Source organism: Melopsittacus undulatus, chromosome 5, assembly GCF_012275295.1.
Source record: "Melopsittacus undulatus isolate bMelUnd1 chromosome 5, bMelUnd1.mat.Z, whole genome shotgun sequence".
Taxonomy (NCBI): domain Eukaryota; kingdom Metazoa; phylum Chordata; class Aves; order Psittaciformes; family Psittaculidae; genus Melopsittacus; species Melopsittacus undulatus.
Window position 1 is genome coordinate 47,125,291 of NC_047531.1, and position 22,352 is coordinate 47,147,642.

The 22,352-nt window shown below is 44.6% G+C and overlaps 1 protein-coding gene across 10 annotated transcripts in view; it reads left to right on the forward strand.

The window, feature by feature from the left end:
• RBFOX2 (RNA binding fox-1 homolog 2) overlaps window positions 1-19,802 on the forward strand; it is a 166,184-nt gene extending 146,382 nt beyond the window's left edge. For 4 of the 10 annotated variants that reach the window (XM_034063373.1, XM_005150397.4, XM_031050164.2 and 1 more), the window contains 8 exons: window positions 880-940; window positions 3,232-3,285; window positions 3,437-3,529; window positions 4,628-4,760; window positions 10,101-10,140; window positions 17,365-17,453; window positions 18,409-18,481; window positions 19,536-19,802. In XM_034063373.1, coding sequence (XP_033919264.1) covers window positions 880-940; window positions 3,232-3,285; window positions 3,437-3,529; window positions 4,628-4,760; window positions 10,101-10,140; window positions 17,365-17,453; window positions 18,409-18,481; window positions 19,536-19,580 — 588 coding nt within the window. In that variant the 3' untranslated portion in view covers window positions 19,581-19,802. Of the gene's footprint in view, window positions 1-879; window positions 941-3,231; window positions 3,286-3,436; window positions 3,530-4,143; window positions 4,212-4,627; window positions 4,761-8,345; window positions 8,404-10,100; window positions 10,141-17,364; window positions 17,454-18,408; window positions 18,482-19,535 lie in introns of those variants that run through there. The other 6 variants (XM_034063371.1, XM_005150398.4, XR_004549659.1 and 3 more) reach the window with 5 other exon arrangements.
• The last annotated feature ends 2,550 nt before the right edge of the window (window positions 19,803-22,352 follow it).

A 22,352-nucleotide genomic window follows, 5' to 3' on the forward strand; every position in this document is an offset into this window, starting at 1 on the left:
TGTTGTAGAAGGACTTCACCCTCCTTGCAAGAACTTTGAGGCTGCCTGACATGGGGCTGCAGTAACTTGGCTTTCAAACTGGTCCATCTTTATCAGCACCATCTCTGTGGTAACACCTCACTTGCTTGAGCAATCAAACTGCTTGGAACTATGCAGAGCTCTGTAAAGAGGGTGGAGGGCACAATAAAACCAAGAAAGACTCAGGTCTGCTGCTATGTATTTCTTCTTTTTGTTCCATGAGATTTGTGGCAAGGAAAAAATAATCTGGGAAAAGATTGGAAAATGAGGAGGAGGAAATTGGTGAATGCAGGCCATCCAAACAGTTAGTGGCATTACAGAAATCTTCTCATGCCTTGGGAGGTCAAATCTAAAGCTGATGGACTCCAGGCTACCTTTTTCTATCTAAAAAGCTTGTGGGCCAGCACCCTGCTGGGACCCAGTCCGAATGGTGAGCTCAAGAAACAGTTCAGCTAGTGCACCGCCTGGTTCAGTTCCCCTACCTGGGGCTGCAGAGACTATTGCTGCCTCTTGAACAGAACCTGGACAAAACCTCCAAAGTTTTACCCTTTCAATCAATGAGCTGAAGAAAACCATGTGCCAAGGGGTGGCAGGGCGATGGAGAATCTGCACTTTACTCTCACTAGCCTTGTGTTTAATGCATAATTTGAAAGTGCCATGTTTAGCTGTAACTTTTATAATTAAATGGCAACTGTTAAAAGTAATTTAAAGATTGCATTTTTCTAAAAATTAGTTATTTAATTTTTTTTTGCTCAAGAGAAATTTAGTGTGTGTGTGTGGTATCGGGAGAGTTTTCCATCATTTTCCCTAATGCCCTATGCTTCCTTCCCTCTCCCCCCCCTCCCCCCTTCTTACTTTTAGGTTAACAACGCCACTGCACGAGTGATGACCAATAAGAAGATGGTCACACCATATGCAAATGGTAAGAGAAGCTGTTTGTACTAATGATGAGCTGAAAGGTTGGAAGAAAGGGAAAAAGTCATGACCTCTCCTCAGGACTAAAAGAACCCAAAAGAAACCAACAAAACCCCACAAATCCTAATTTCTAGCATTATTCTTAAGTGTAACCCTTAAGCATTTATGGAGGAGTACCATTTTATAGGTGGAGAAGTGGGGACACAGAGCAGTAGTGACTCATCCAACATAGCCAAGCTGGGTAAAGAAGCCAAAGACCAACTGGTTGTCTAACACTGCTGCAGGCTGATGCTGTACAGTGGGATGTGCGGTACTCCTGAGTCTACTTGCCATCAAGTTGATACCTAAATATGAATGCAGAAGCAAAACTAAGATGCATAATTAGATATATCTCGGTTTAGGTTCTAGCTGTAAAAGTGCAGCTGCCCCCAAGCAAACGGGAAAATTGAGGCATTGCACTGCTTTGTTCGCTCCCTTTTGTCACACACTGTTGCCTGTGTTCAGCCATTTTCCAGTAAACCTGAATAGAGAAAGACCAAGTTGCTTTGTAGAAGGTAGTGAAGAGTCCTGTTTCATCAGGATATCATAATGGTTGTGTCTGTGCAGTAATTTTATTGCATAGGTGTATATAGCATAAAAAGTCATTCTCCTGACAGACCATGGATGTTGCCTTGATAGAGATTTTGAATGTAAGTCTTTGTCCTGAAACAGACAGAAAAGTTCTTTTTGGTCTGAAAATGTCCCTAAATGCCTTCAACAAAGCAGGAAGCTGCATATAGGTAGTTGCTAGTGGAGGAGTCAGTTCTGATTACAACATAAGACTCTGAAGTCGGAGGATATTAGTTTTATTTGTGGCTCTGCTACTGACTTGTTCTGTGGCTCTTAGCAGATAAATCTTACTTTGGTTACAGAAATGGGGGAACAGGGCCAGGCAGAAAGTCTGGGATTCTGAGTCTCAGTGGCTGAAAGGAACCAGGAGATGTTGTAGCAAAAGGCTAGTCAGCCATTTTATGTTGCCCTGAAAATACATATGACTGGTAAAATAACTTGGCTTACTTGGGAAACCCTGATAATGGGCAGGAATATTTTGCTTTTGCAACCAGCAGTTTAAAGCCAGCTTTAAAGTCACTAGTATTCAGTAATAGACAAGGCTTAAGGCACACTGATGAGTGCTTGTATTACTGTTATTAAACATGAGGGTAGATCCCAGTCTTTTCATTGCCACTGCTCATTTGAGTATTTTGCCATGGAGCCAGGAGATAGAGGGGTGGTGTTGATGGGCTTCAGTTTGCAAAGTTGTTCATATGGTTTGTAGGCTGGTTACAGGTGTTTATGTGCAGTAAGTGCATCAGGACTCAGAGACAGAGGAAGGGCATGGATTTATTTAAATAAAAATACTTGTATGATTGGTAGCTGAACAGCTGAGGTCTTTCCTGAAAAGAATGCTTTGTGGAAGCAGATAATGTTGTTGGCTTTACATCCCTTCTCTCCCCCAGTAGAAAGGTGATAGCAGTGGGACAGATAGCTTTCTGCAGCTGATTGGAAATGTATTCCTCCTTATGCCCCAGTGATGACTTCTTTAAGAACTATTCTCTTGTAGGTTTATGTTGATGACTTGCAGTTCTTGCCAATTACCCAGATGATACTAAAATCAATTCTCTGGGAAGGCTTTCACCTGAAAAAGCAGCATAAAGAAGACAGGAAATGCTGAAATAAGAAACAGGAGAAAATGTGAGATGAATAGACTGAATTGCTTTTCTGCACCATAGTCACGTAATTGAGTTAATGAGGAAATTCAGACAGTGTTGGTTTTTAGGAGGTCTCTAGCAGATTAAGACAGAAGGGTGTTTTGAGAATTTGAGGCTGTAACTTGACTTGCCCAGGATGACAGTCTGGGCTGGTGGCTTTAGAGAGGTTTTGGAGTCACAGTGTGCCTGGTGGAAGCAGAGAGGAGCTGGCAGCAAGGCTCATGCAGGGAACGCAAGCAGGGTCGCATGGTGCTCGTGGCGAATATGCATATAAGGTAGTTGGCATTCCCTCAGCGGAGCCTCTGCTGTGCTGCGGATCAGCTGATGTTTTGCTGTTCCCTCCGATACAGCGACCTGTACCTAGAACTTGATATTAGAAAAAGGCAGTTGGCCTCCATCTACACCAAGGGGGATTGAGGCGAAGCAGAAATTGGAAAGAGCTGTGCATGTGAAGCTGGGGCGCATGCAAGAGACCGTTCCCCCTACCCACGCTGCCCGCTCCTTCTCTTGGTGTAGATTTTGGCATTCACTGCAGTCTTTGTTGTTTCAGGTTGGAAGTTGAGTCCTGTGGTTGGAGCGGTGTACGGCCCTGAGTTATATGCAGGTAGAGCTTAAGTAGATGCTTCCACTTCTGCCATTTAACTGCAGTGGTGTTTATGTTCTCAAGCTGCTGTTTCTTTATAACCTTTTTTACGTTTTGTTGTTGTTTCTTTTTTTTCTTTTTTTTTCTTTTATTCTTTTTAAAATCAAATCAGCGTCCAGCTTTCAAGCAGATGTCTCGCTGGGCAATGACGCCGCAGTGCCCCTGTCAGGAAGGGGGGGTATTAACACTTACATTCCTTTAATCAGTAAGTAGTGCCCATTGGCCCCTGTATTGTTACTGTGCTTGAGTTAACAATGACCTGTTACCCTTCTTTTCTCCAGTCTGTATAATATATACTTGAAAGGATGGGTCGCCCTGGGAATGGGTTTACCATGAGCCAGAGTATACTGTGCTGTAACTTGTTCATCTGCAGTGTGTTTCTTTACTGGCGAATGGGTCTCTCTGAGTGATGAGGAGGCTGCAGAACAAGGGGAAGGGATGTGTGAGGAAGCGGCCATTCCCTTGCTCCCCTCCCCCTTTTTGAATTCAAGGAAACCAAACAGACAAAATCCCTAAAGTACATATTATACAAGCTGCTAAATCGCGAGTCTGCAGGGCCCCTCGTGGCATGCACCTGGACGCACGTTGGGTTGGGTTTGCGTCCTGGGACTCCTTCCCTCTTGGTATCTGTGTATTACATGTTTGCAGATGCCTCTGAGGTTTTACATCATTTTGTCACAAGCCAGTTTACTCCAGTGTAAAGAGTAATAAAACAGAGCCAGTTACTGGTCATGCTTGTTAGATGAAGGTGAGCTCTCAGTAAACTGGCACTTTTGGGGAAATTTCTGCTGCTGTTATATGGGCTATCTTGTCTTTCAGGCTTTAAAATGAACATACAGAGGATTGGGTGGCAAAGAGTGGGAGGGGAAAGGAGGGAAGAGACTGATGTAAGTTGGTTGACTTTAAGGGCCTCTTGACAAATTACTTTAAAAGAGCCTCTGCAGTTTTGGAAGAGCCGCCTGCTGTATTGATAGTAACTCTCTGCGCTTCTCAGACTCTAACCAGACTGCATGGCGGTGTCAAAAGGTGGGGGGATTCGTACCCTGTTTGTGGTGGGCGAGGCATGCCAAAGCATTAACCTCTTGCATGCCAAACCTCTCTGCAACCCCTCTTCCCCCCAAGGCCATGGTGTAGCAGGAAGTATGTATCGGGTGCTTGCTGGGTTATAAGCATGCCCCTCTGCAGGACTGATGCAAAATGTCCCACCGCTGTGGAGCTCTTGTGTCACTTTGTTTGAAGCAGACAGTTGTCCTCTGGGAGGGAGCTTGGATCCTTTTCACCTCCACCTTGTCTGTCTTTACAGTTCCAGGCTTCCCCTATCCAACTGCAGCCACCACAGCAGCCGCATTTCGGGGAGCCCACCTGAGGGGCCGAGGAAGAACAGTTTATGGGGCAGTCCGGGCGGTACCTCCTACAGCCATCCCTGCCTACCCGGGGTAAGCACTAGTCACAAGAGCAGAGTGCTCTGCACAACCATGTCAAATAGCTAATCGGTTTAACCATAAAATAACTAAAATTGTCTGGATGGTGAGGGTCAGGATATTGCTAGTGCCAGAGCATTCTGCACATGATGGCATCCACTGGGGTCAAATCTAAATTTATCTCTGTTAAGTTTGTGACTGAAACAATTTTCAGTACCTGCAACAGCTTAAAGTGCTGATGGATTCCTTCTCATAATTCTTCAATTTTTCTGTGTGGTATTCGTCATCCATTGACCCACTATTTTATAGTGCTGCTGAGAAGGACACAAAGAGAAAAGGTCTAAAATTTCTGAAAAGGTTCTGCTCTTTGCACTCCATTTGCATTTTCATATCCAGGAATGAGGAATGTTATCCATTACCTTCATGCCTCACCATCTGGCAGTAGGACACAGAAGAGCCAGTTACCCACAATGGATTTGCTTTCTTTGTTGGAGACGGTTTAAAAAGGTTTAAAACAAAGATTAATCAAGTCCATTAATTTAAATCTGGGAGTTTTGGGGATACAGGGAGAACGAAAGTGCAGCATTTTTCTGACTATTGTTTGAAGCAATGGTGGATGCGTGGCCTTAGATTCTTTGCCCTCTGACTTTGCAGTAGTAATGCAGTGGAACAGATGCTGTTACAAAAGAGTATTCTCGTGTTTAAAAGTACAGGGAGCTAGTTTTGTGCATGAGTTTTGGGTCGAGTTTCTGTTTAAATGTGATGTAACAACAGCTAAGTTAGCAAATCCCTTTCAAACTCTCTTATTTTGTTTCTGATTTTGAGGATGCTTTATTCATATTGCCTATCTCTGGGATTTTACTTGCCATATTTTCCAGGTAGCATTCACAGAAAGAATAGGAGTAGGAATGAATCCTCCAACACAAAGAAATGGACTGGCCCTTTTTTCCTTTAGACTAGCCCCAAAAGGGAAGAAAATAAATTGCAAACCCCTTATTAAAAAGGGAGGTGGAATACATACACATCAGTGCAAGGAGCTGGCCTCATATATGCTGGATAAGCTTGCAGAACCTTCTCTAGCAGATTAAGTGGTGAGAGCTACTGTTGGCCCTTCTTTTTCAGAGTTCACTCTCATATTTAAAGTAGAGCTCAAGGAGGCAAGCTGCAGTGGTCATGTATCTGCCTAGCTTTGCTCTCCAGCAAATCTGGCAATGTTTGTTGAATTCACCAGAAGACTTTAAATAAAAGCTCTTGTCTGAACACATTGGCTTTCTGAACAGTGTTTCTTCTGGGTTTTCAGATCTACCTCTCTTTGCCACTGCTCCTGGGTCATGCTCTATGTCTTCCAACCATAGCCTCTGACCTGCAGCGTGTCTGTTGCTATAAACATGACCCAGTCTGTTGTTATTAGGAAGTGCTCCACAGTGAAACAGAGATACAAAGCTGAGCTAAGTGCTGCCGTCTAGCAGAATACAAAATAGTTGCACTGGGGAGGGAGGATGCGCTCTTCATCCTTCGGAGGAATGGCTGGAGCATAGCAAGAGGCTGTCACGAGTGGCAGGCACACTGGGAGGGACTCTGGGCTGTCCAGCCTGAGTCCTGTATAAAAGGTTTATTTTGTTTGGAATATGGGCCAGACTCCAGTGATTATACCTTCCAAATACTGTCTCATGACTGCATTTACTTATGTTGAGTTTGTCTGACCCTGCTGACTGATTTCACATCTTGGTGGGCAGAGTGTTATCTAGTAATTATTTACAGGGCAGCAGTAAACAAGGCAGGTGCGCAAATGGCCCAAAACTGTCCCTAGTTCCAAGCACTGGGATGTAATTAACTAATTCTCATGCTTGTTGTCATCATAGTCTGAATCTCTACCAGATATTTTGTTGAAGGAATTTGATTCCTTGTGGAATTATGCAAAATGTGCTCTCCAGTTCCGTGTTGCAGTAACCTGCAGGACAGCTGCTGCTCCGTGTGGGTTCCGCTGACCTCCGTGGAGTTAGGGGCAAGCACACAATCCTGACACTTTACCCTGCGTCAGTTGCTTTCTTCCTGGCCAGTGGAAAGACAACACCATAAGATCAGTCAGCAACAGGAGTTAAGATGTAGTAAGTCATTTGGAAAATGACAGTAAAGTAAGCTGCAAGTTAACTCAAACCTGGTAAGGAGGAACTGGTTTTCACAAACTTAAGTGGTGTTTAAGTTACAAAACTTAAAGGTATCACTGCATTTGAGAGCTTAACACAATTAAAAAAGCACAGAATATAGATTAATAAGAGCTCATTGAATTGCCATAGTGGATCAGACCTGAGGGTCATTCAGGTTAGAGTAAGTTTTGACAGTGTCTAGTGCTAGATACCCCAGAAGAAGGTTCGGGAAATGATGTCATTCTTAATAGTTCTAACATCTATTTCAAGAACTCAGACTAAGGTTTAATAATGCATATGTGGAATGTACACACTTACGTATGGACATGGCTGTTTATCCAGGGAAGGCTATTCATAACTTAAAAAGCAATTGCTCGGACTGTTGGAGACGATGTTAGATAGTCACCTGGGTCTGACCTCAGAATACAAATGCAACCTTCAATTTACTACAGAGGCAGCATTCAGTAGACTTAAGGAGATATAACCTCTGATATATACCATGAGTAAAACCTTTACTGGAATATTGCCCTGATTTGTAGCAGCCGTGCTTTCTAAACAAGGATGCTGACATACCACACTTGAGACCAAAAGCTGTGAGAATTCAGTCAGTCTGGAAAAAAAAACTTGCCTACTATAAAACTCTCAAAACTAAATAACATTGACCATTTTTATTTCCCAAACTATAGGTTAGGTGTTGACTTGTTCATGGTCATTTAAGTATCTATATGAAGAGTAGGCTTGCCATAGTAAAGAACATTTTAGTCTTGGAGTGTAAATATGTAGAGGATTCACTGACTTGAAGTTAAAAGTAGATAAAAATCAGATTAGCTATAAGGCAATAGGGAGCTTTGTGGGTTTGGAGTGGTTTTTGGTTCCTTTTACAACACAGTCAGTTGTTACACCTAAGTGATACGGCTGCTTTACGAACAGCATATTTCTTTTTCTCATGGATGTATTTTAGCACAGCCAGTGGGCTTTCTGCAGATGCCACTGAGATTTGATAAGCTGCTGGGGTTCTTCATGCTTCTGGTCAGTCTACATAACCAGAATGGTCTCTGTGGTTCTCAAATTAAGGAATTATCTCAGGTTTTGCTAGCATTAAGAATCACAGATACAGATACTCTGGCATATAAATAAACCTTACTAAATTTCAGCTGTGGCAGTTGGTGGCAGTCAAGTCCTAACTGAAGGAGAGATGGAGGATGCACGTCTGCTTGGTGGTTTGAACCCAGCAAGTCTTACCTGTTACTAGTGTTCCGCACAGTTTTCTCTGGAGAACTGATGCTAGCATCTCTTGTTAACAGTATTCTAAGTTACAGGAATAGCGGCCTGATCCAATGTGGTAATGCTTATATTCATCCAACTGATTGTGTTCAGAATAACGTGTTAAAACTGCTAACCTGTTCATAAACCAACAGTCACTTCCTCTGTCATGCGTTTGCCTTTCCTGCAGGAGCAGGTGGAGTATCACTGCTAAAACACTCCTGGTCCTAGATAGAGAACCCAGCAATGTAAGTCACTGCCCCAGGAGCCAAATTCTTTGTTATGTGGTTGTAAAAACTTAGCTTCAACAAACATGATCTTATGGCCTGCTTCTCCCTGCTGAAGTGGCTCCCCTCTTCCTCTAACAAGGGTCTCTATCTTCACACCTGCTCCCAACGCTCTTGGAGACCATAGTAACTTTGTCCATTGGGAATGGATTGTACTTTTCCTGGGGAAGACAGCAAGACTAAATTATTCAAGCAGTAGCTAACACTGCAACAGATTTTCTTTTAATTTTATTTTACTTTTTAGTAATAGCATGCAGAATTTTGGCAAGATCTGCTGGGCTTTTTTTGTGTGTGCGTGCCTTACAATAGGTGGGTGTCTGAAGGTGGCAGGCTCTTGGCAGCTTTTCACATTCCATCTGATGAGTCAGAAATGATAATCAGAAGAAAAGGTAGTTTTCCATACCTTCTTTTTCCTTAATGCTACTGGTAAGTCATGCACATCAGATCCATGAACATCACAGATGGTGGGGCTGATGCTTTCTAAAGCCTTGAGCAAGTTCTTGCAGAGCTATTCAGAGGACAAAGCAGGAGGAATTCCTTAGTATGAAGCACATGCTGAAAAGCACATGGGTGGGGGGATCCCCTCTCTTCCTTCCTCATCCTTCCCCAACCCCTGTCCCCAAAGTGAGCTGCATAGTCTTACGCTAGCAAATGCTCTGGTAAGAGTGGCTCTTTGGGAACCCCAGGCTCTGGTTTAACCGTCTTCCTGCTTGAAGTTCTGAGAGAAAGAAAACTATGGCTTAAAGCAGAAAAAGCACTATCCCATGGAGACTCTTCCAGTTGCTCCTCTCTGCTATGGAATAGGTCGTTACTACCAGGGATTCCCACTGCACCTTTCAATTCTCGGACCTTGGACCAGTCACCTAACCTTTTTAGCTCATTATCTCTGCTTGTGAAAGCAATGCATTGTGGGTATTTTTGGTTTTTTCTTTTTAATTACATTTCTCTGTGTTTACTTTGATCAGAATTGATTGACTTGTTTTCCTGAGGTGTTGCATCGGTTCTTTAAGATGCTGAATAATAATACTTTGCATGCTTGTGTGATCAGCCAGATCTTATCGCATGTCTAATGTGCAGGGTAAAAGCAGGTGATGTATGGATGTCAGAAACAAAAGTCATGCAGCCCCGTGGAGCTCGAAATACATAATCATACACAACTCTCTGAAGCGTGCTTCTGACATAGGTGACTCCAGCCCCTGTGGGAAGCCTTCTGAGGGGCTCCTCGATTTCACAAGCCCATTCCATTAAGCCAATGTTTCCATGTATTTAGGGGGTAATTAAAATCATTTCAGGAGAATAAAGCAGAGTGGAGGTGTCTAAACCCTTGTTTCTCTTCTTCAGGACATCAGATCTTTTTGAGTCTATTTTTACCATACAAGATGGTGGTTCCCCTCCCTCTCTCCTTTGCATACTGTCTCCCCCTCTGCCCGCCCCTTCCCCCTTTGCATGCCATGGAAGATGACTTGGAGCCGTCTACGTGCGTGCGCACACACATTCTCTCGCTGATTTGCTCCTGCCAAAGCCTAGGTTGTGGATTCATACATCACCTGCCTGTGTAAAACGCATGTGCATGCTGCCGTCCTCAATAACCGGAATGTGTTTTCTGTTCTTTTGTTTTTTGTTTTTTGTTTTTTTGTTTTTGTGTGGATTTTCTGCAGTGTGGTTTACCAGGACGGATTTTACGGTGCTGACCTCTATGTAAGTACACACACCGGAGCCTTCTTGTCCCCAACCCCTGACAAGCCAGCCTTTTTTTTTTTTCTTTTTTTTTTCTTTTTTTTTTTCTTTTGGTTTGTTGGTTTGGTTTGGTTTTTTTTTTAAATATCATTTACTTTAATTTTCTTCTTCCTTGTGGATATATATATATTTATATATTTAGGAATGCAAGCATGCTTCTCTGTCACTGCGCTTGCCCCTGGGTGCAAGACCTAAGCCTTTGGGTTTCCTGATCATTGCCAGGGTCAGTCTACTGGGTGTCCTGTCCCTCACATGCACACTGGTACTAATCAACCTGAGAGATGATTAGCGAATTCAAATTTCTCTCAACACTTCTTTTGTTGGCATAATTCGGATATAAAAATAACAGGACTGGTTTAGCCTCAGACCTTCCCTTTCCTTCTCCCCCTTCTGCCCTCCCCTTTCTCTCCTCTCTTGGGACCCTTTCAGGTTTGATCTGTGCAGCCCACACTAAACTGAGCGAGTTGTATGTTTAAAAATGTTCGTGTGCCACTGGGATGTAGAGATTATCCCTTTGGGGAAGACACAGGGACTCATTAAAAATGGAGACTGAGATGCTAGAGTGAAAACTGACATCTCATTTTGCTGGTAGAAATGGTACCTAAATAAGCTAGATTCTGTCGCCTCTTTGGGGAATTGTAAAGTACAAATATGTGGAGATGTTTGGTTAGAAGAATCACCAGCCTCCTCCTGTCTGGGAATTAGCTCTGATACCACGGGAGACTTTGTCCTGTCATTGTCTTCGTCCTATCCAGCCAGTCTGTATTGGAAATCTCCAGGGCATCTGTGTATACACATAGGTGGGTCATGGATGGGAGGGATTCTGGCTGGCCAGTGAGAAAAGCGGTTTCCTCTCCAATGGAGAGCTGTTGCAGAGCAGTTATGGTAGGAATATGCCTTTCAAAGCTGAAGTGTTCAGGTCCACTACTGCCATTGCAGTGTACGGACTGCCTAGTTCTAGCAGAGTTGCCTTTTGTGGTATCATATGTAGTAACTCTTTGGAGCTGGGGGCAATTCTGTAGCAGGTAGTGGCACAGTTGTCAGCATGGATTTCATATCCCTGGTCCTTTGAAGGTGCTACTCCTGACATTTATAGAGAGGACCCTGGGGTTAGACTCAAGATAATGGATGGAATTAGCTCTTGGGTTTTGTGGGCTTATATGGAGGGTCAAGTCTTGTGAAGTGCTTCTCCCAACACAGTTACAGCAGTTGGAAGCGATACTGGGTCCATTTCTTCATTCTTACATACACTGTCATGCGTGCAGTCCTTTAAAAATTGATCTGCCCAGTGAAGTGTTCCTTTATAAAACTATGTCAAGAACTACAGAGTGTGCTGGGTTTTCCCACTTCACTGCTAAAACACCAGCTTTACAGACCACTGACTTTGATACAGCAAGTAAGCAAGCAAATGAGCAATGCTTAGTACCTCTTCCTTCAGAGCATGGCATGTAAGAGGCTGTCACATTGAAAGGGAGGACTGGCCAGGCTTGCTTCCTATTTCTTTTGAGAAAGCTCCTTCAGAGCTTCCATGGCAGATGAGGAGAGGATTATTTAATCTGTTTTAAGGACAAAGACTTCGTTAATGAAGAATCCTGGTAACCACTTGGTGCTGCAGTACAGTAGCATCACATAACACAAAACCAAGCTCCCAGGTCCAGTTGGAACCATTAGGCTGACTTCTGACAACTTTGATGTACTGGCTCTGGTCTCATTGTCAGAAAGCAGGATGATAGCAAAGGGGACTCATCAAGGTAGATGGTGGTGCTTTTTCTTACATTATTGGTGCCCAGGGCTCACTGATGGAGCTGAGGAAAAAGTTGCCATAATCCAGACATGAAGTTACCCTTCCAAACAATTTGTTTGGCACTGGTAGAAAGAATGCAGTGTTGCTGTGCCACACTGACTTGTCATGCTTCTCACTGCAGTGCTTCTGGCCCTTTGGTTGCTCTGAAAGGCTTTTCCAGATTGTGGAAGGGATGGTAGGGGATACTTCAATTAGGACTGCAGTGGGGGGTAAAGTAAAATTGAGGTTCCCTCAGGTCTTTTGAGTCTGTAGGGTTGTGTCAAGAAAGGGTGGAAGGGAGCTGAGCTAGCAGGGAGAGGTGAATGGTAGGCAAGATGAAGGGGAAGTATCCCAAGTTTGGGCTGCTTTTCTGCATACATGTTATACACCGATTTCTCATTTTCCTTCTCCTCCTCTTCCTCACTCCTTTTTCTTTCCTGGGGCAACCATCCTGCTAGCCATTTCTTCTGTTGAAGAAGGCATTCCATCTGTTGTTGGATGCATCTCACTCTGGCAAGACACCTGAATTCATAAAACAACCTGCCCCAGGATGCAGAGGGCTTCATTTTGGCTCATAAGAAAAGTTATATCTTCTACAGTGGGGTCAGTCTGGGCGGCGGGGGGAAACCCAAACAAACCCACGTTGCAACAACTGCTCTTGCCTGTGAAAAGCGTGCTTGCATCCACTGGAAAGAAAAGGCTGGTGAGCCCCGCTGTGGGCTGTTTGTATGATTGTTTCTTTCCACAGCTGTGTTTTTTTGAACTGCTCTTCCTGTGTTCTGTTATAGAATAGTCTTACAGGAACCAATCATTAGCGCTAAAATACCTCAGGTAGGAGTGCCAGTGTGACCTGCCAACCGATCAGATTGTGGATTGCAGTGGAAAAAACTGAATTATACTAACCATTCCAGCACCACATTAGAGATGGGAACAGAGGCTTTTATAGAGGCTTTTATAGGGCAGCGCAGACTCGTGTGTGAGCCAAGCCCCCGCTGTAGCAGGGCGGCATGTGTCCAGATTTCACACTAAGTGGCATTTCATTCAAAAAACCAAAAAAGTAAATTCAGTGGAAGGGTTAACAAGGTCATGCTTGTCCCATTACCATGTAGAAGCACCTGCTGCAGCGGACACCGTTGTCCTGTCACCTCTTTTAATTCATTCATGCTCATTCCTGGTGCACGTATGCTACCCTTCTAATACAGAAATACTGGAAATGGTTCTATCCTTGACTGCTTCTTAACTTCTATTATACGCCATTTGAGATAAAACATCAAAAAGAACCTAAAATTGGGCTCACTGCCTAAACCTGGCAGGTGGTCAGATGTATCTAATCGGTACTCATTTCTCCAAGGGTATGAGAATGATTGTGTCTTAGTGCATAAATGCTCTTCAGAGTTAAGAGGGCCAGCAACACACTTCCTGCACCCATCTAAGTCAGCAAAGGAAAAAGAAAAGGGAAGCTTATACCATAGGGTATACCAACATAGTAAGCTGTAGTTTTGGATTTCGTCATGTTCTCATTGGATTGATCACATAATATGGACCTGAAGAGTGGAAGAGAAGATGGATTTACTTACAGCTTAACCTGATAAAGTGCCCATTTATTTCCATTAACACGCTCAGTAATTGGAATGCTGCTTTAGTTGGGATTGCAGCTTCCTGTATATGTTGTTTTGCACTGTTTGTGTTATTTCAGAGAATATATGACAATATTGAGAAAGCTATCATCTAATAGTAAAGAAGGAATTTAAAAAATATGTTTTCTCACTTTGCTGATGAGCCAAGGACAATAACATCACAGAAAAGTCATAGTAAATTTGGGCTTTAGTGGATACATGAGCAAGTACCATTTTTTGACACTTGAGATCTACAGGCTCAAGTGCTCCACACTGACATGAGGAGAGGGGTTTAGCAGGCAGGTTATCCAGAGAAAGGGAATGTACCAGAAAGGACTGATCTTGGTGTAGAAAGTCCTTTTGGTTGTAACTTACTGCCCAGCAAAAATGCATATGCCGTTCCCTTAGTTCTCCTGTTTCCTTGTCGAGGCAGTGATTAAACTATCCCTTTGATAGAAGTGTCTCTGACATAACATCTTCAGGAGAAGCTCAGCCACACTTCTTTTAAGATGAGGCTAAAGATTTCAAAAACCGAACCTAGACACGTAAACCTGTCCCCATGGAGTCACTTCACTTAAATAGATGGAGCAGGAGTTTGCATGGCTGTGCTGGATTTCAGGGACAGTGCCACTTCATGGTGTCTTCTGTTGCAGTTGGGTTGTGGCACTGGACAAGTGTGGTGCAGCTAGCAAGGAACTTTGAAAAATGTTCTTCTTTGATTGGGAAACACATGTTTGCTGAAGATGCTCTACTCTGTTATAGTTTGTAGAGTACCCAAAGTGAGTGGCATCAGGAATCACCAGAGGTGGTTAGGACCATGTAGGTGAGGTTACAGATGAGCTCTGCATACCAGTTAGAGTTGTGTGTGAACAGGAATAACAGGAGAAAATAACTGGTGCACTGGGGAAGGCTTTAGACACATTGGTGGAGTTATAGGCGGGTCCTGGTTTATGGAGAATGGGAGCATCAGCTGGGTAAGGTAACCAGCACAGTGACTCCTTTGCTGTATACTGGTCCCAGAGCTCGGTGGAAAGGTTTACGAAATAAGTTACAGTCACGACTTTCCTCCTCCCTCCTTCAGTCTGTTTTGGTGTATTTGGACCTGCTGGTCATGCTAAATACATCCTCGTGCCAGAAATCCCCCAGCTGTCCACGCTCATTGCTCCTATGACAGGAACGTACCATGGCCATTGTAATCCCCATTTTTGGTTTATTTCAAGTACACACAAGTAGAATTTGCAGACCCCTTTGAAGGGAGCAGGTCTGCCCATGTGTGTGTACCTGTATCCTGTGATTTTAATTTACTTTTTTTTTTTGAATTAACAGTAGCTTCAGTTTTGCATCAGTGCATGGTTTAAAAGCAATACACATGTCAGCTATTCCTTAACTTCATTTCTCCAATGAATTATTTCTCCTGTTTTTTTTGTTTGTTGTGCAGTTGACTGAAGAAATGTTAACATCCCGCTCTAAATCTCTCAGTGGAGTCTCTGTTCCCTTCTCTGATATAACAGATGGGTTATTGCTTGTTATAATTATTAACATTGTGGTGTGGGACAGGGCTAGGGTGGGAGCCATTCTGGGGGGTGAGGGTGGGAGGCTGCGGGAGTCGTTAAGGTTGGAATGTTAACTCCAGTGGTGACTGACTGTTTCCGTAATAGCAGGTTGTTGTGGCTGCACGCTCTAGTACTTGAGGCTGTGTACTTCACTGAGCTTGTGGTAGAGCCTAGGGCGAACTGCTGTCCCAAGAGAATGCTGGGATGGATAGAACTAGCCAATATGAGTCTGAACGTGGTGACTTTGCTGGTTGTTCTAGCTCCAGATGTCAGCATGCTTAGTTTTTAATTTTGATTAATAAATGTTACGCCATTCCCCTTCCCACACCTGATTCCAACCCTTCTTTTCTTTTTCTTTTTTTCTTTTTGTTTTGGTTTGGTTTGATTTCATTTTCCTTTATGAGAGACATGAGTTAAAAGAGAATTACATGATAACCCTTTTTGGTTTCAAGCTGCATCTTGCTCTCATGTTCAGAGTATGGGCCAGGCACATTTCAAACAGCTTCTGATTCGGAATGTGGCTGGCAGGTGTGGGGCAGGGTGGGAATCCGGGTGCACGCTGAAGCCAGCCACCCTGCAGGAGCATAGCACCAGGCAGAATTGCCTGGTACACCATGCCCAAGTGACAGCAGACCCCATCAGGAGTTCAGGAAGTTGCTAAGCTTCAAGGAATACCACAAAGACATCAATACAAAGTTGTGTCTTGACTTGGTGAGGTTGATGAAGGTTTGATTTGGATTAAGGCTGCACCTCATTCCTCTCATCTCCACCATATTTTGGAGGTGGCAGTAATGATGGTGCAGTGATAGCACACCTGTACCAAGCTAAACTTCCACAAACCATCAATCCGAAATGCAAGATTGAAACAGCAGGGTGAGATTGAAAAGGACAATATGGCATCACTTTCAGGCAACATAGTAATGTTTCAGAGGCATAGATTTGTGTAGCTCTTTCTTCTGTTAACTACAAGATTGAAGAGGCTATAAGTCACAATCATCTGGCATAGGAAAGGCTACCCAGCCATATATTGGATAGCATGTTAGTCTTCGTGGGACCAACACAGGCCCCACAAAAGCAACTAAAATTAAATTAAAGCCATTACTTCTAATTTCAAAGTTCTCTAGCCCAAACCTGAGCGCTGCTGAACAAACACATTGTCCTGTAATAGACCTGATCTTGTACTCTTGGTTACTTATATGCAAAAGGTCTGTAGGGAAAAAGTGGTAGAGGCATGTTGAGCTGATTCTGGATGTGAAGAGCGTAAGTTTGCCTTCTGCTCCTTCGGACTCTGAAATGTCAACTTGAGAAAAAATAAAAAGCCAGGAGCAATCTGGGATTTTCTGTTGTTATTTTTGGCTCATTGTATTTCTAGCAAATCAGAGCCATGGTTCATTTACTGTGCCCCCCCTCAGTTAACAAAAATGTGCTTAGAAGTGCACAATAAGGAAAAATCTAACCTGGGCTTCAGAGCCCTCCTTGCTACCTGCCATGCAGCCTTTTGCCCCTCTCAGTGGCATTTTGAGGACCTTAACTACAGGTGTGTAGCATGGGCAGAAATGCAGCAGCAATACAAACTGTTCTGGGATAATTTCCCCTGACCTGTTCCCTTCTCACACGGAGGGAGGGCAGAATGGTCTGGTTGGTATCAGTGTCAGTTTGCTTGTTGCCAGCCCTGAGACTGTCTTCTCTGACCATCTTTTCCTGATTGCTTTTTGGTTTCTCTGTCTTTGATGCTTTCACACATCTGGACCAAATGAACTTCTGGCCTTTTGTGTTTCTGAGGCTTAAGAAAGGAGATAGAGGGAAAAGAACAGGAAATTCTCTGAATGGTCTCCTTCTAAAATACACATTCACAGAAAGTACCTGCCTCTGGTTTCCCCAGCATCAGAGGATGGGGACATAAAAATGGCGTTGCATGTGAGATTTCAGTTCTCTTCCAGTTTTCAGTTCCTCCATGCCAAATTTAATTTCCTGCAGGGATATAACCATGCTCGGGTTTGCTTTTAGTTTATTCCTTCTGCTAAATGGGGTAATGGAAGAGTCTCCCTGGTCCTGAGGAAAGGAACATACATGAGTTAACGGGTGATGCTTGCAATAGACTTGACATGGGAGCTGATGCAGTTTGAAACACTTCCTCTCCTTGTGATGTGTGTGACTTTTTATTTAATTTTATTTTTTATGCTCTGTGTGGGTGGACAGGTATCTGTAAAGTCAGTTCTCTTCTCTCCTGCAGGGTGGATACGCAGCCTACAGATATGCACAGCCTGCTACTGCAACAGCGGCCACAGCCGCTGCAGCCGCTGCAGCAGCTTACAGCGATGGGTATGTAAGGGGGAGGTGTCCACGGGGAATAGCTTGCTGTGCTCAGGGATTCAAGGAGCATTGATCCATTTACAGCACTTCCACTTCTTTCCCTGTTTCTTTGTCTTACTTGCACTCGCACATATGCATGCACAACCCAACATGAAAGACTTGAATGCACGGTTTGTCTCTCTCCTCCCGAGTAGTATTGCCCTCCGGTGTATGTGAGCTGGCACAAATCCTGGCCTCTTCCCTATCCTTGTGATTCTCTGCACAAAGGAGGCAGTGTGGTTACAGCCTCAGAGTCAAAAGATCTGGCTTGCCTTGCCAGCTCCTTGCTCTGCGACTCTGGGCAGGTTGTTTAAACCACTGGGTGCATTTCTCTCCCAGTCTGTGAAGTAATATTCAGCTGATACCATACTCTAGGATGCTGTAACGTGCTGCTCTGTATAGATACAAAGGATTATCACCAGCAGAGTGCTTGCCTTAGGATTTTTTATCTCCTGTGCAGCAAGGCCATGTTTTAATCCTAGCACATGTGAGACCATTAAAGTTTGTACTCCCTTCTCATTCTGGAGAACCCCTCACTGCTTTCCATTTAGCGGCTGTTTCCGTGCCAGTAGTGCTAGCACCAGCAGCCACTCTCCTCCCAAATTGCATCACGCGGTAAGGGATGCACTGGCTGTCATTTCAAAAGTGCTGACCTCTTTCCTACAGGTGGAGCTCATGGCTTCTGCCACATTCCTCCTTGCAGGCTGTTCTCTGGCCCATCTCATACGATGCATGGCAGCATGCCCATAGGATCTCTTCAAAGAGGGGCTGCCTGCCTTTGTGTGCATGTGTGCATACATGTGTATAGAAGGGCATGCAGCTTCCTACATTGCCTGTGGTCAGACAGCTGGTTTCTCTGCCCCCCTGAAGTGACTTTTCTCTCTTTTTTTTTTTTATTTTATATATCTTTTCTCCCTCTCTTCAGTTATGGCAGGGTGTACACAGCAGATCCATACCATGCCCTTGCCCCTGCCGCTAGCTACGGAGTTGGCGCTGTGGTAAGTGGGATTTTCTTTCTTGTGCTGTTTCTCATTGCCAGCTTGGGCTATCAGATAATGAAACTTCTGTTGGTGAAGGAGGTCCTTAGTTATTCCTCATTCATATGTTTTCGCATGTGCACTAGGAAAGGAGCCAGGTTGTAGGAGACCAGTTATTACTTGGTCTTGCATGTCACCTGCTGCCAAGGAGACCAGAAATACCAGGAGCCAGAACATTGTTGGTGAATCAGTAGAAATTTATCAAGGTGATAATATAGAACAAAAATGAGCAATAGTCAAGAGATGTGCAAGACACCATTTTCATTAAAAGCTCGTGTTGCTGTTGAGGTACCAGTTCTAGGAAGCAAGGGAGTAAGTTGTTCTCTGAAATTTTGCAGCAAAGCTGCTCCACTTGGTTCCCTCTTCCTCTAGTGGAGGGATGTGGTGTCCTGCCTGCCAGCAGTAGTTACACAAAGATGGGAATGAGGTATGCTGGCATTGGAAGGGAGTGGAGGAGCTTGCTGAAAACACATGCCTGCCCATCTGCTAGCCAGCGCAGTATCTGTGGTATAGCAAAGGCTGGAATACAAATGTGTTCAGAGAAAAAGCTAAATATAGATATCTGCAGTGTAGCACCTCCGTTAGAGCATCAGCTCATCATGTAGATTCTCTTCAGGGTCAGTGAAAGGAAAGCAGGTACTTCTAGGATACCAGTCATCATGCCTATTTTAGGCTTTTACCTTAAGGTGAGGTGAAGCATCCTAGAAGGTCTGTGCTGTCCACAAAGACAGCCTGGACAACCGTCTCAGAGATAAGGGCTCGTGAGTCCCCTCTCTGGTACTGAACTCCCTATGATCAAGACTTGCCAATCTTCACCTCCAGCTGGCTGGCCATGAGCATGTCCTCCTGAGCCATGTCTTTGGTTTTGCAGGCAAGGTTCTCCTCTCTTGCTTCTTAGAGGTGCTGATGGTGGCGGGTCAGTGCCTGGACACATCCATTAGTCCTTTGGGTGCTGTCCTGAGTATTTCTTCCCAGTTCTCCTCCTAATAACTTCTTCTTCTCTCAATTTCTACAGGCAAGTTTATACCGAGGTGGCTACAGCCGATTTGCCCCCTACTGAAGTGACGTGAGCCCCCTGCAAGTGGGACAGCCCCCCCAGTTCATGAGGCCTGGCTATTGCAATATTTACTAGTAGAGGAACTCTATAGCAAGACGAGGAGGAAAAACAAAAACAAGACAAAAAAAACAACAAAGGAGAAAATACTTTTTTATACCTCACTATGTTCTTTGAATATGTATTTTTTTTCCTTTAAATTTCTGCCTTTAATTCTTTTGTTCCAAAGATTGTGCTTCTTTTTTTTTCTTTTTTTTTTTTCTGTTTTTGGTTTTTGTTTTTGGGTTTTTTTTAACTGTGGTAAAATAATGCATTTCCGTGTCAGTATGTTGGTGCATAGCTTATCCTACCAATCACGGAAAAGGCAATTAGGGATAAGGAAAGCTGTTAGAAACTGATACCATACAATTATTGAGGAACACGCAGACAGAGTTACTTCCCTAGGTCTGGTGCTTGGTGCCTGTGAGACAGGAGGAAGTGAGAGAGAAGTCTCCACCTGCCGTGTTTCTGGTCTGCAAAAGGAAGCACTCTGTGGCTGGGACCTAAGTGCTGGTGGGAAATAGTCATTTACATTTGGAAATATGGGGGAAATGCAGAGACTTTCCTCATTTTTATCACCATCTGACGCGCACAGGTTTGGGACAGTGTCAGCAGTGTCAGGATTCTAGACGTGGCAAGAGAAGACTTCCTCAACCTGCCCAAAGACTTTGGCTGTTACCTGCTGTATAGGGGACGAGACTTTGAAAGGAGTTTCTGATGAGGATGATCTTTCCCACACACCCCCCACATATTCTAGCTGTTTGTTGTCCATTGCTGGTGGCTGTAATTCCCTTAGTTTTCCTTCCTTCTTTTCAAGATCTTTCTCGCTTGCTGTCCCTTTCCTCCCCTTCATTCTTCAAGGAGTGGCAGATGCAGTGCAGCATCACACAGAGAACCCCTGTTGTGGACAGCCAGTGTTTAAGCTTGCAGAGGGTGAAGTGCGTGCAGCCTTGCAGAGGAAGAAAGCTAGCAGAAGAACCATGCTCCAATGCACCGAGGTCCAGCGTGCAAGGTCTCTCCTCCTGTTCATCTTGGGATGCGTAGGCACCTCTGCAAGTAATCTGTTTCAGATAACATGAGTGAGGAAACACAAGTCATGTATAAGCTGCTTGAGGCGAGGGGCAAGCATGTGGGTTTGTGTGGGGGAAGAGGGTCTTTTACATCTAAACCTGATCCTGAAGTAGTTTTGTTTCTGTCAGGAGTTTTATGGGGAGGCAGAAGCAGTTTGTGCAAGCTCTGAATTCATAGGAACTTCCCACCATGAGCTGTTTCAGACCCTTACATAGCTGTGTTGGAGCCCCTGAGTCTGTTTTGCCCAGCCTCTCATAGAAAGTTGTGTACCTAATCTGCTGAGTCCCTATAAACACTACATATTAGAAGATTCAGAATCAGAGAGACTGTTGAGCAGAAGGCTCCACGACTCCCAAGTCCATCTCCCTTCTGCTCTCATGGACAGTGATTTCACTGTGTTCAAAGTCAGCATTCTTGGATGACCGTGTGAGCTGTGCTGTGATGGGGAGCTGCTTCTCTCCAGACCTCCGTACTCAGCTGTTGGCTCCTAGAGAGCCCCCAGTAACCCCATGCTCAGAGGCAGGGTCTCTTAACCACATGGCAGAGGAATGCAGAAGCATGGTTTAATTAGGCTGCCTCGATGGCTACTGGGGTGAGCTCACTGCCCACAGAAGAACTGCTTGGAGTGTGGGTTTGTTGGTGGAGCCTCTCCAACTCCTGTCGTACATCGGCTGCTCCATCCGCTGCTACCAGCACAGGAAACCTGCATTTAACACTAAGCGATGTCGACAGGCAGAGCTCCTGGGGAGGTGTCCTGGCCCAGCCACGCACAAGCATGTATTTCTATGTTCTTTCCCCAGCGATATACGTGTCCTCTCTGTGTGTGGCAGAGGGGAGGCACCTGGAATGGGAAGAATGGGGAAGCCATTAGTTAAGCTAGAGACCCTGTAGCTATTGATTCTCTGGAGGAATAGCTAGATAAAGGGGACACCAAACTGCCAGCCTATTGGCCACCTTTTAGGTTTATTTTCTTTTTTTCTGGTTTTATTGTTGGTTTTTAAACCTTTTTGTTTTCCAAGCCAAAGTTTGGTTTGTTGCTGTTATGACAATTTTGTTGTTGTTTGTATATAAATATTTTAGTTAGCTTGAAAATGGGGAGGGGGGAACAGCGTGTTGGGGCTTTCACAAAATCTAGGGAATGAGGGGCACTCAGGGGGCTTTTACTGCCTGAGTTTGGGGGAGGGGGAAGTGAGGACTGGTGGGAGAAATAGTCATGTTCAGGGGGAGCTGTTTCCACCGCAGGGCAGCCAGGGGACTTCTGCAGCAGAAGTCTCTACTGGACTTGTTCCTACCTACCTGCGAGCAGAGGGGCTGTGGGAGGCCATCCCCTCCCTCGCCCACAGTCAGTTCTGGTGCAGCAGCAGGCTGTGAGCAGGAGGAGCACAGCTTGTGGAGCCCGGCAGTGGTGGTTTCTCATCCCTCTGCCCCTTTTCCTACCTTTCAGTTCAGCTGGTTCTGACTGCCCCAGTGCCCTCCTCTGCCCTGGCAGTGCTGCCTGCAATCCCCCCCACCCCTTGGCCTCTCTGGGAGTAGGGAGGCCAGCCCCATTTCTGCCGCTGAGCAGAGTCTATGCATGGCAGCTTCAGCCCTCCCGAGTATGTTAGGAGAGTGAGGGGTTTAGTGCAGAAGCGCCCAACCTTTGCAGGGCTGTAGGCCCTTGCTGTATGA